General features: G+C 45.8%; 1 protein-coding gene across 1 annotated transcript in view; it reads left to right on the plus strand.

The window, feature by feature from the left end:
- myo1ha (myosin IHa) overlaps positions 1-13,700 on the plus strand; it is a 112,258-nt gene that overhangs the window by 50,924 nt on the left and 47,634 nt on the right. The window contains exons 14-16 of the mRNA XM_072247998.1: positions 1,056-1,147; positions 10,511-10,605; positions 12,146-12,192. Coding sequence (XP_072104099.1) covers positions 1,056-1,147; positions 10,511-10,605; positions 12,146-12,192 — 234 coding nt within the window. The remainder of the gene's footprint in view (positions 1-1,055; positions 1,148-10,510; positions 10,606-12,145; positions 12,193-13,700) is intronic.

Raw genomic sequence — 13,700 nt, forward strand, 5'->3', positions numbered from 1 at the left:
TATAAAGTTACTTCAGTACTGTGCAAAAGTCTTAGACTCCCGAGCTATATATATGTGCCTATGACTTTTGCACAGTGCTGTATGTGGAGTGATTTGAGTATTTTTCAATGAATTTAAGTGTGAAACATTATAATAGCCATAGCATTAGGACAAGGACTGTTACAATGGGAAACAGTTTCTTTCCTCAGACAATTGAATTTGCTGTCACCAGCCAGGTCTCATCACATATGAAGCACCAGGAGTGTTACACAGTGTACTTTTTGACTTGTATGGTAAATGCACCTTATTTATTTGTGGTAATATTATCTTTGTGTTGTGTGTGAGTTAAATGCATTATGCGTGCGTGTACTCCATTCTGCTCCTGAGATCATTGTCAGCAGAATGCAATTTTGGAACCAGGACTATCTCATTAGTCTTTGTGGCATTTCTGCTTGATGGAGACACAAGAGATGCCGGATGCTGGATTGTAAAACAACAAACCAAAAGCTGGAGGGAAGTTAGACAGCCGAGACCCTTCATCTGGACTGCATCATGCCAGACAAAGTGTTTCACCTGAAACATATACTCCCTTCACAGACGCTACATGACCATCCCCCAGTCTGGATCATTCACTCACCTCATCACTGAACTGTACAACCTATGGACTCATTGTCAAGGACTCTACAACTCGCGTTCCCAATCTTATTTACTTATTATTTGCACAGTTTGTCTTCCTTTGCATGTTGCTTGTTTGTCAGTCTTTGCTTGTGTGTGTTTTTCATCGATTCTCTTGTATTACTCTGTTCTGCAGTGAATGCCTGCAAGAAAATGAATCTCAGGGTAATATATGGTGACATGCAAGTACTTTGATAATAAACTTACTTTGAACGATTGAACTGAGTTCTGCCACCTATCTATCTGTCAAGTTCTGCCTTATTTCCTCGCCTGAATTTAAACTCAGCTGCTGAGGTGGAGTGTCAGTGGATCAGGAGTCCAACAGCTCGATCTCCTATCAGCTTAACGAGTACACAGCACAACTGTTGACCTGAGTGACCCTTTTCTCTCTTCCCCATCAGGATGAAGAATGTTTGAGGCCTGGAGAAGCCACAGATTTTACGTTTCTGGATAGGTTGGAGGAGAAAGTGGGAGACCACCCTCACTTCGTAACGTGGGTACCTGTGCTGTGTGAGATCTCTGCCTTTGTTGATGTCCCCTGAATGTAACAGTCCTGTCAGTGTAATATTGGGTTTAGAACCATTGCTGTAGGAAGACGTGGCCACAGCTGAACTGCTGCTATTGCAACAAGATTTAGTGCTGACGTCTTTTAACCTCTGAAGTTCGCAGAGTGGAAATTCTGCTCTGTCTCATTGTACATCCTTTTATTAATAACATTCTTTCTTAGTTTAATTTAGAAAAGAACATTATTAATAAGATAATGTATTTATCACTTGTTGTCCAAAATTCTCAGGAGGATTTGAGAAAGATACAGAGATGCTGGAGATTCCAGATTTAAGGTTCTGGGATTTATTTGAAGAACTAAAAGGTCAGTTGTTGATCATAATGTAAAGATTGGTTGTTGAGAGCAGAAGACAGAACAGACTGGAAAGCTCCTCTAATGAGGTTTTATGGCTGAAACTGAGGAATAAGATATGTAGGACCACATTAACGGGACTGTATTACAGACCACCCAACAGTCTGAGGGATTTAGAAGAACAAATTTGTAGAGAGTCACAGGCTGTTGCAAGAAACAGAAGATTGTGGTAGGAGGTGATTATAACTTTCCACATATTGACTGGGACTCTCGTAGTGTAAAGGGAGTAGGTGGGTTAGAGTTTGTCAAATATGTTCAGGAAAGTTTGCTACATCAGTACATAGAAGTCCCAACGAGAGAGTATGCGACACTAGATATCCTATGAGGCAATGAGACAGGTGACGTTTGTACTGGGGACCACTTTGTATCTAGTGATCATAATGACACTAGTTTCAAGGTAATTATGGAAAAGGATAGGTCTGGTCCTCAGGTTGAGATTCTGAATTGGAAAAGGGCCAATTTTGATGGTATCGGAAAAGATCTGGCAAATGTGGATTGGGATAGGTTGTTTTCCGGCAAAGGTAAGAGGGAGGCCTTCAAAAATGAAGTTTTGAAAGTACAGGGTTTATATGTTCCTGCTGGAATAAAAGGCAAGGAAAACAAGGTTTATAGAACCTGGTTATCGAAAGATTTAGAGGCTCTGGTTAAGAAAAATAAGGAGGTGTATAGCAGGTTGTAAAGTGGGGGAGCAGATTCGAGGATCCAATGAGTGAAACAGGAGGCACAGATTTTAAAATGGGTGTGTGAGGTAGTTATTTAACAAACAGTGAGACACGAAACCGGTCTCTAGCCAAACAAGTATTCATCTAAGCTATCCAAAGCCACAACATTGTACATTCAGTTACCCTTTAACTGAACAGATACTCTGTTAAGCCTCCCCATTTTATAAAGACCTAAGAAATAAGCATGCTATGAACAGATACTTAACTAAAACAAACCACGGGGGTGGTGGTGGGGTGGTCTATGTCTGCAATGCTCTCTCAGTGCTCCTTCAGGACTGCTCACAAATTCAGCTGAAGTCGGGCCCCGTGGGTGGCAGCAAAGAAAGGGTTAACCCCTCTGCACGTGCCACCTTTTATAGCCCCGGGGTGCCCGGAACCAGAGATGGGCTCCATTGCGTCCAAAAGCCAACCAATGGGAAAAGAGCACCGCAAACATTAAACGAACCAAGCAGCCGATGGAAGCAGCTTTCGAACAAAATAAACTACGCCCCCAGAGGACATGGCACCCCTTAGAAGTCCCAATATCAGGACAACTTGGCCCTCAGGCTAGTAAACCCTCCGCAGTTGCCCCATTGAAACTACAGACACAAGACAGAAGGATGACACCCAGTATTCTAGTCCAATAGTTACACCCCAGTGTATTATAGTAGTTCCACTAGCCTCCCGGTGATCCCAAAGGCCACAGAATTCTCTCCAGAGTGTAAAGGGTATGGAACTGATCCCGTACTTTGATAATTTTATTCACTGATTGTTTAATGCGAGTGACGTACCCTGACTCGTCAGGATGTAGGTGCGGCATTCTTGACCAGTAACAGCACAGGTACCATCTTTCTCTGTGAGCAGATAATCTAAAGCCGTCTGATTCTGCAAGGAAACCATTCGAATAGCTACTAGCTCAGCCGAAACCTGGGTTACGCTTCCTCAGTATCCCTGAGAAACTAAGGCCGTCTCGCTAGCCAACGTTTCCGTTGCAGAGGCCAGGCGTATAACTTCCCGGTAGAGCCTGGCAGTACGTTCACGGGAAAGGCTACCACCTAAAACTGTTCTGACACTGTCATAGCCCTCTTGCTACCCCGCCCAGCGTAGGCAGGATGCTCACCTAGGTCACTGAGATGGTGTATGAACAGCACAGCATATCCCGAATAGCGGCCACTGTACCACCCCGCGGGAAGACACGGTAGGCCTGATATCCAATAAGTGTCGTTTAGCGTCCAAGAAGCACCCACCTTTACAGCAACGCTCAGCGTTGACACCACCATCCAGGGTACCTTTCCCACTCGCACTCGCACCGACTGGTTTGATCAGCACTCATCATACCGTCTGCACCAACCTTCCTCTCCCCGTCGGGTGGGGAGTTACTTTCAGAGTCGGAACCTTGGAATTTAACTAATGTTATGGAGGGATGTGCCCACCCTAATACACTTACTCCACCAGGGGTTATTACAGCTCAAGCTCGTTCAACCCGCAGCCATACTATGGGGTGAGGTTGGCTGGAATAGACTACTCCTGAGCAGGAGAAAATCTGCAGATGCTGGAAATCCGAGCAACACACACACAATGCTGGAGGAACTCAGCAGGCCAGGCAGTATCTATGGAAAAGAGTCCTGCTGAAGGGTCTCAGCCTGAAACATCGGCTGTACTCTTTTCCACAGCTGCTGCCTAGCCTGCTGAGTTCCTCCGGCATTTTGTGTGTGTTGCTTAGGCCACTCCCTCCGGGTTTTCCGCAAAACCCGAGAAGCTGAATAATTTCCTTGTCATCGAAAGGGATTGGTATTAATGGCAGGTTTCGTTGTTTCATACGCCATTGGCAGGAATGTATTGTAGGACAGCCCACCACTGATCAGCATCATTATCAGTGCCGCCCAACATGCAGCACTTTGCCATTCTGTAATGGAGGGTAAACGCACACTCACTCTGTCCTGGTTAATCATTGGGTATTCAGGCATGTCATTCCCGGTCTTTCCCACCCTGCAGTAACACAACCCACCCTGTATTCCCCGGTCCGCCCACCATGACCTCCCATCCAAATGGTGGCCCTTGTGGTTGTTGTTCCCGGACATTTCTCGATTCTTCTTCCAACTCTTCCTCTAACTTCGGAGGGTCCGATCCGACACCGCTAAGTGCCAGAATGTCGGAGACCGGCCCAGACTGGCCGCCGGGAATTCGGGTGACCCATCGCTTTGCTGCAGCACGACCAGCCAACCCTCAAGCCTCCACCCATTTCCTCATCCTGTCCACCCCCGAATGCCCACTCTGCTGGTGTGCCCAGTCCACGGCCCTCCCCCTCGGAACCCACGGCAGCCACTGATCTCTGCCGCTCTACTGATAGCAGCATTATGAATGGCCTCCTCAGTGCACTGGGAAGTGTGGGCATCTACATGGCAGACAGAAATCTGCTGCTGGCATGCATCCCTCCAGATATAAGGGCCATGCACCTCCCAGTGTTTCCTGTGACACTGAGGCATCCACACCACCATGCCCAGGAGTCGGTATAGGCCCCTGGTAGGCCCAGGAGGGTGGGGGCAGAGTTATAGCCACCAATTCAGCCAATTGGCCAGATCCCCCCTCCCCCTCTTCCACGACAACCTTGTCCATCGTAGGGTGGAGAGCCACACCCTTCCACTACTGCTTGACACTCCGCCAAAGTCTGGAACCGTCAACGAACCAGACTTGTTTTTCTTCAGGGATCAAATCATCACGCGGTTTACCCCACTGTATGGGCGAAGGGCCGATTGTAGGGACCTCATTGAGCCTTCCTTTCAGCACCTCTTCCCTAGTCGGTGCCAAAAATATCTACTTACAGGATGTACGGGATCCCACCCCCACCCCCCCGTCAGCCAATCCACCTTTCGTAGCTGACTATGGGCGGGCACCTTCGTCTACAAACTCCAACCCTTGCAAACATTGTATGGCCACACTTAATAGACTCCCCACCGCTGGCCCTATTAAAGACAGTGCTACTCCGAGATGGGGTGGAGATACTGTTTGCTGAGTATGGGACTGCGTGGTCACCGGGGGAGGGCGATCTCTTCAAGAGGGTTTCCCAGAACTGCACTCTATCCATTCCTACCTTCGAACCAGACAGCATTCCCGATCCATGTGTTGAGCTCATCATGGCTCATACTTTAGTGGGATCTGGTTGCCATTTAACCCTTCGGGCCGCCTCTAACTTTCATACCTTCATTAGCTGACAGGCTGTCTCTGTACTCTTACCTTCTAGCACTGTGGCCTGGGTCTGTTCCATTGTGGTAGCTTCCCCCGTGGCAATACAATGCTCACACAACTGCATTCTTATCCTTAACACCCACAGTCTGCCTGTGTTGGTGCTTTACTATGGCTGCAGGCAGCCAGAAAGCCTCCTTTCAGCTGCCCTTTCTCCTGGGAAACCCGAACCAGTTAAGTATGGACAGGATGTGGTGTCTGGTTTCAACCTGGTGGGGAGTCAAACTGATCTGAACATTCTTCAGTCAGTCCATAACCCTGCATTAGGTTAACGTGGCTACCAAATCCTGCACTATTATCTGAGCACCCATGGGGACTTTGCACCTCATTTAGAGGATGTTCTCTCTTACTCATCCATGTAAAAATACTCATCTGTCCCAAACACTGGATCCAGCTGATTACGCCAAATGTAATGTGCAAGAGCAGATCCAATGTGCAAGATCCAATGAGTGAAACTGGAGGCACAGATTTAAAAATGGGTGTGTGAAGTATTTATTTAACAAACAAACAGTGAAACACTAATCCCAGCCTCTAGCTCAATAAATTTTCGTCTAAACTACCCAAAACCACTTCAGGACTGGACACGAATTCAGCCTAAAGTCGGGCCCCGTGGGTGGCAGGAAAGAAAGAGAGTGAACCCTCTACGTGCCATCTTTTATGTCCCCAGGATGCCCTGAACCAGAGAGGGGATCCATTGCACACAAAAGCAGACAGATGGGAAAGGAGCAAATTTTAAACGAACCTATCGGCACAATGGAAGAGGCCTTCGAACAGAATAAACTATGCCCCCAGAGGACACAGGTATCAGCAGGCAGGAACAAACGAGGTACTTGACGGTTATAAAAAATTCACAAGGACACTTAAGAAGGAAATCAAGAGGAAGAAGTCATAAGGTTTCTCTAGCAGACAAGGTGAAAGAGAATCCTTAAGCCTTTGACAGATAGATTAAGAACAAAAACAAGGGACAAAATCTGGACAAACTCATTGCTCATCTGGAAGATTATAATGGTAATCTATGTGTGGAGCCAAAGAGATGGGAGAGATCTTAAATGGAGTTTTTACATCTGTATTTGTTTGGGTGTCTGTAGATGTGAGAAAGTGCAACAGCAAGATCATGGACCCTATACAGATTACAGAGGAGGACCTGTTTGCTGTCTTGAGGCAAGTTAGGGTGGATAAATCTGCAAAGCCTGACACCGTGTTCCCTCAGACTCTGTTGGAGGCTAGTGCAGAAATTGCAGGGATGCTAGAAGAAATATTTAAAACATCCGTAGCTGCAGGTGAGGTGCCAGTGGATTGGATAATAGATAATATTGTTCCATTGTTTAAGAAAAGCTTTAAACAGAAACCAGGAAATTATAGGCCAGTGAGTCTGAAATCAGTTGTGGGAAAGCTATTGGAAGGTCTTCTAAGGGATCGGATATATGAGTATCTGGATAGACAGAGGCTGATTAGGGATAGTCAACATGGCTTTGTGCATGGTAAGGTGTGTCTAACCAATCTTGTAGAGCTTTTTGAGGAAGCTATCAGGAAAGTGGATGAAGCTAGGCAATGGATTAGTCTACATGCACTTTAGTAAGGCCTTTGACAAGGTCCCACAGGGAGGCTGGTCAAGAAGGTTCAGTCACTTGGCATTCAGGATGAGGTAGTAAATTGGATTAGATATTGGCTTTGTGGGAGAAGCCAGAGAGTGGTAGTAGAGGGTTTCCTCTCTGACTGGAGGCCTGTGACTAGTGGTTCCTGCAGGGATCGGAGCTGGATCTGTTGTTGTTTGTCACCTACATCAATGATCTGGATGATAGTGTGGTTAACTGGATCAGCAAGTTTGTGGATGACACCAAGACTGGGGGTGTAGTGGACAGTGAGGAAGGCGATCATGGCTTGCAGAGGGATCTGTATTTGTTGGAAAATTGGGCTGAAAAATGTCAGATGGAACCTAATGCACACAAATGTGAGGTAGGTCCAACCAGGGTAGTCTTTCATGGTGAGAGGTCGGGCACTGAGGAGTGTGGTAGAACAAAGGGATCTGGGAATACGAGTCTATAATTCATTGAAAGTGGTGTCACAGATTCAGTTTAGGTAGGGTCATAAAGAAATCTTTTGGGACATTGGCCTTCATAGATCAATGTACTGAATGTGGGAGTTAGGATGCTATGCTAAAGTTATATAAGACATTCGTGAGGCTTAATTGGGAGTATTGTGTGCAGTTTTGGTCACCTACCTCCAGGAAAGATGTAAATAAGATTGAAAGAGTGCAGAGAAAATTTACAAGGATGTTGTCGGGACCTGAGGGCCTGAGTTATAGGGAGAGGTTAAATAGGTTAAAATTTTAATCCCTAGGATAGGAGATTGAGTGGAGATTTGATAGGGTATAAAAAAACATGAAGGCTATGGATAGGGTAAATGCAAGCAGGCTTTTTCCACTGTGGTTGGCTGAAATGAAAGCTGGAGGTAATGGGTTAAGGGTGAAAGATGAAATGTTTAAGGGGAGCATGAGGGGGATCTTCTTCACTCAGAGAGTAGATCAAGCTGCTAGTGCAAGTGGTGGAAGCAGGGTTGATTTCACCACTTAAGAGATTTTGGATGGAGAGCAGGACGGTGGGACTCAGCAGATTAATGGGTCATCACAGACCAGATGGGCCGAAGGCCTGTTTCTGTGCTGTAGTGTTTAATAACTATCACTCTAAGAATGTTTGGATAGATAGTCTGCTGTGAAGACTGGGCAGAATCCATTCTGCACTGGCACTCAATTGCCTCGCACTCGTCCTGGACAGTGTTGATGCTCATTGACCATAGGATGGGCTGCACTCAAACACATCTCGATGCTGTCGGTCACTTTTCAGTTCAGAATGAAACAGTTTGGAGCTAATGCCAGCACTGTAGCGTAGCGGTGAGCACAATCGATTTACACTGCCAGCGATCACCGACTGGGGTTCAATTCCTGCTGCTGTCTGTAAGGAGTTTGCACGTTCTCCCTGTCACCCCGTGGAGATGTACAGGGTAAGGTTACTGAGTTGTGGGCATGCTATATTGGCAACACTTGCAGGCTGTCCCCAGCTCAATCCTTGCTGATTTGAAACAACAATGGACTTCACCTTACACATTGATGTACATGTGACTGTGACAAATACCGCTAATCTAATGCCTTAGACACGAGCAGTTTATTGGCTGTCGGTTCCCTCTTGTCGGTCTGCACGGTGACATGCTGCATGAGTCATACCTCAGACCTCAGCAGTCACAGCGTGATTCCCAGTACATCACCGAGGTCTGGCTGAGCTGTGAGAATGGCTTTGACATCCGGGGAAGCCTCCCCTCCATGTTCACCTGCTGTCAATCTTCTCGCTGTTGTTCAATGTGACTGACATTCAAAAGCACTCAAAAATCAGGCACAAAATGCTGAGGAATCAGCAAGTCAGGCAGCATCTATGGAAAGGAGTGGACAGTCAGAGTTTTGCAGCCGAGGTTCTTCCAAGATGGACACTGTGATCCCAGTTGCATTCATATCTGAAAATAGTCTCTTGACCCAGTCTAATACCCAAGCAGATTTCAATTGCATTGAAGGGGAATGATGGATCTTTATTAGACATAAAGAGTCTAGAAATTGATTTTGTACCTCTTAATGATATTAAAACAGAAGTGTGCTATTAGAGAAGGTGTCAAAGAGCAAGATATTCAAAAGTTGGTTATTCTATGAGTAATAGAAGTGATTTGCTCATGGGAAAAGTTGTAACTTGCAGGCAGATTCGAGAATCCAGTGAATGAAACAGAGTACACAGATTGCGAGTGAGCACATTGAAGTTGTAATGCCGAAACAGATTCAACGTGAAGACATAGATTGGAAATGGGCACATTAACTATTTATTTATAAATGAACGGTGAAACACTAAACCGGGCATCTAGCTGAACAAGTGTTCATCTAAACTATCCTAATCTACACAGAACCACAATACTGAACATTCAAAAACCCTCTTAAATTAATGGGTACTCCATTAAATCTCCCCAAGTTATAAAACTAGAAAGCTAAGCATGCTACAAATGAATATTTAACGAAGTAAAGGTCATGGGGGAGGGAGGACATCTATGTCTGCAGCAACACTCTTTCCCAATGGGCCTTCAGCACTGGTCATGACTTCAGCCGGAAGTTGGCCCCTGGAGACAAAGGAAAGGGACAGGGTCTCTCGCATGTGCTGTTCATATACCCTGAGGCACCTGAAACCGGAAATCCGTGCTGTGGTACACAAAGCAACCAATGGGAAAGAACTGCCACTTCCTTTGAAAGGGCCAATCAATGATTAACAAGATGGAAGCAGCTTTCAACGGGCAAATAAGCCAACCCTTCACATGACAGAACTATACATGGTGCAAAAGTCAGTAAGGCCCTTGTGGGCTGAATGGCGTCTGCCTGTGTTGTCCAACTCTACTACTCTAAAGGAGGGAAAAGTCACTGGAAATGAATTTTGTGTGTGGCACTGCTGTTAACAGGCATCTGGGAAGATAGAGTTAGCTTTGTTTATCATGTACATCCAGTGAAATGTGTCATTTTGCATTAACAACCTACACAGTCAGATAACTGTGCAACTGTCGCCATGTTTCCAGCACCAACATAGCATGCCCACAGCTCTCTAAACGTAACCTTATGTTTTTGGAATGTGGGAGGAAACTGGAGCACATGGAGGAAACCACGTGGTCATGGGAAGAGCATCTAAACTCCTTACAGACAGCAACTGGTATTGAACCCTGTTCAGTGATAACTGGGGCTGTAGGACGATTGCACTAACAACTACACTACTGTACCACCCTAGACTTCCACCGGGAGGAAGACATTTGGGTAAATGAAAGCCTACTGAAGATTCAGCTGGACTTACCAATGAGGCTGGAAAACCCAGAAGTAGCCCACATGGCTGCTGGGGAAAGCTGATCTTAACTACACTGCCTTATTTTTGTTTCTGACTGTAATCGAGCTAAGATTGTTTTTTTTCCATGTTGTACTTTACAGACACAAGCTGGCCGACAAGGACACCAGGAAGACCATGAGGAGAGGAGACTTCAGGATGTTACACTATGCAGGAGGGGTCACTTACAATGTAACAGGTGAGTCATGGCTGTGTACCAGGAGCAAGATGACACCCAGCAGCTGTTCCTAATCCTCTCCAACCCTCATTTTGTCCAACCTGGCACCACCATCCATTGACCTACCTGAAAACACTCACATTTCCAGTGACCTGCGTTCTTTCCTGTCCCCTGGTGCTGTCTGCGTGGAGTTTGCACATTCCTCCCTGCGATTGCGCGGCTTTCCCCGAGGTGGTCTACTGTCCTCCCACAGCCCAAAGATGTGCAGGTCAGTTGGCCTCTGTGGATCGCCCATAGTGTGTAGGTGAAGGCGAGAAACTGGCAGGAGTTGATGGAAGTGTGGAAAGAAAGTAATGTGAGTTAGGGTAACATCATACTATACCAGGGCGGCACGGTAGTGTAGCGGTTAGCGTTATGCCTTACAGGAACCACGATTCGGGTTTCATTTTCCGCCGCTGTCTGTAAGGAGTTTGTACATTCTCCCTCTGACCGCGTGGGTTTCCTCTGGGTGCTCTGGTTTCCTCCCCCATTCCAAACATGTAGGGGTTAATGAGTTGTGGGTGTGTTATGTTGGTTTAGGATGCTGGTGAATATTGGGTTGAGGCGTTTGATGTTACTGTGTTCACCGAACTTGGCAAGTTAGTTTGTAGATGTTTCATTGCCAGTCGAGGTGACATTCTCAATGCACAGTTGTTGGTGTTTCTCTCTGGCAGTGCTCACATTATATAGGTCCCCATTCACTTGCGTCAGTACTGATTGGCTACCCCTTCTGTCAACCTTTGAATTCTATTGGCTCGCATTTCTTTGGCTCTTAGAGGTTCTGGTGCAGGCAAACACGAGCAGGCAGGAGAATATTTTAGAAGCATAGTTCCTTTCTGAAAAATCCATGAACAAACATTTTGAAAGAACCACCATCTATGAAACCCTAAGAGTGGAGATGAGTCGATGGTCTTATTGAATGGTGGAGCAGGCTCGATGGGCCAGATGGCCTATTCCTGCTCCTATTTCTTATGTTCTTGTGGATGTTTTAGAGAGAGTGCAGAGGAGAATTACCCACATGCAGCCGAGAATAGCAAGGCAACTAAATTAAAGGCTGAGCAATCTAGGGAGTGATCTCTTTGGAGCGAAGGAGGATGAGAGATGTACAGGATGAGAGAGACACAGGCAGAGTCGGCAGCCATTGGCTTTTTCCCAGGGCAAGAAAGGCTAATATGAGAGGCCATAATTTTGAGAAAGCAGAGGAGGATGTTTTACACAGAGACTGGTGGGTGTGTGGAAAACCCTGCCAGGAGTGGTGGTAGAGGCAGATACATCAGAGATATTTAAGGAACTCTTTGATTGGCACATGGATAGTTGAAAAATGGAGGGTTGTGTGGGAGGGAAGAGTTAGATTGATCTTAGAGTAGGTTCAAAGGTCGGCACAATATCATGGGCCAAAGGGCCTGTACTGTGCTGTGCAGTTCTATGGTGTTCTATGTTTTACTTTCTATGATTAGCCTACAAACAAAAAAACGTACCTATTCATAGTCTAAGAGGAAATATATCTCTTTCCATCTTCCAGGGTTTCTGGATAAAAATAATGATCTCCTGTACAGGAATCTCAAAGAGGTAAGCTCCAGTCCAAACAGCAGTCTAATGGCGATGTCTCAAAAGAGCGACATCCATCATTAAGGACTTCCATCACCCAGGGCATGTCCTCTTCTCATTGCTACCATCAAGAAGGAGGTACAGGAGCCTGAAGACACACACTCAACATTTCAGGAACAGCTTCTTCCCCCCTGCCATCTGATTTCAAAATGGACAATGAACCCATGAATGCTTTCTCAGTATCTTTCCCTCTCTTTTTGCACTACCTTTTAAATTTAAATTTTTATATATATTTTTTATTTTTATTGCAATCTCTGCTGCCATAAAACAACAAATTTCACGACATACTGTATGCCAGTGATGTTTGGCCAGTGGGGTGGGTGAAAGAGAGTTTTGAGAGGGAAGACAATTTTACTTCTTCAACACTGCAATGTGACTTCAGAAGACTCTTGGGATCAATAGTGATTCAATGGAACTCCAGGAATCCAGATCTAAGACAGTAATGGTTCTCTACCTTCAGCTAAAGAGTTTAAAATCCATTATTGTTCAGAGGATTTTGGAGGAACTGAGTGGGTCAGGCAGTATCTGTGGAGGGAAATGGACAGACAATGTTTTGGATAATTATCTCCACTCTGATCTTGAGTCCAAGTGAAAGGTCTCAATCTAAAAATCAACTGTCCACTTCCAACCACAAACGTTGCCTGACCCATTGAGTTCCTCCCGTACATAGTTTATCACTCTAGATCCCAGCATCTGCAGTGTCTTGTGTCTCCAGAGCTCAATATTTCTCAGGTTAATATTGGGGCACTGACCATCTGTCCTCGGAAAAGTGACGGACAGCAGCAGTGACAGGGATAAGCAGGCTTTGTGGGGAATTTTCTCCCAGACTTTGCCCTTTCCAGGACCAGGACTTGATTCATGCAACACATCCACTTTAAGGAGCTTCCTGCTCTCTGTGGGACTTTGCAGGCCATCTGTTTCAAAGCCTGTACTAAGACATTCTGCCGAAGTACACTAAACTGAAAGGCACTAAACAGAAGCCAGGAATTATAGGCCAGTGAGTTTGACATCAGTTGTGGGAAAGTTATTGAAAGCGTTTCTAAAGGACTGAATATAGAACTATTTGGATAGACATGGACTGATTAAGGATAGCCAGCATGACTTTGTGCGTGGTACGTCATGTCTAACCAATCATATAGTTTTTTGAGGAAATTACCCAGAAAGTTGATGAAGGCAAGGCATGGATGTTGTCTGCATGGAGAGGCATTTGACAAGGTCCTGCATGGGAGGCTGGTCAAGGTGGTTCAGTCACTCAGCATTCAGGATGAGTTGGCTTTGAGGGAGAAGCCAGAGAGTGGTAGTGGATGGTTTCCTCTCTGACTGGAAGCCTGTGACAAGTGGTGTGCCGCAGGGATCGGCGTTGGGTCCTTTGTTGTTTGTCACCTATATCACTGATCCAGATGGTAATGTAGTTAACTGGATCAGCAAATTGTTGGATGACACCAAGGTTGGGGGTGTAGTGGACAGTG

The sequence above is a fragment of the Mobula birostris genome, chromosome 31 (genome assembly GCF_030028105.1).
Source record: "Mobula birostris isolate sMobBir1 chromosome 31, sMobBir1.hap1, whole genome shotgun sequence".
NCBI classification, from domain to species: domain Eukaryota; kingdom Metazoa; phylum Chordata; class Chondrichthyes; order Myliobatiformes; family Myliobatidae; genus Mobula; species Mobula birostris.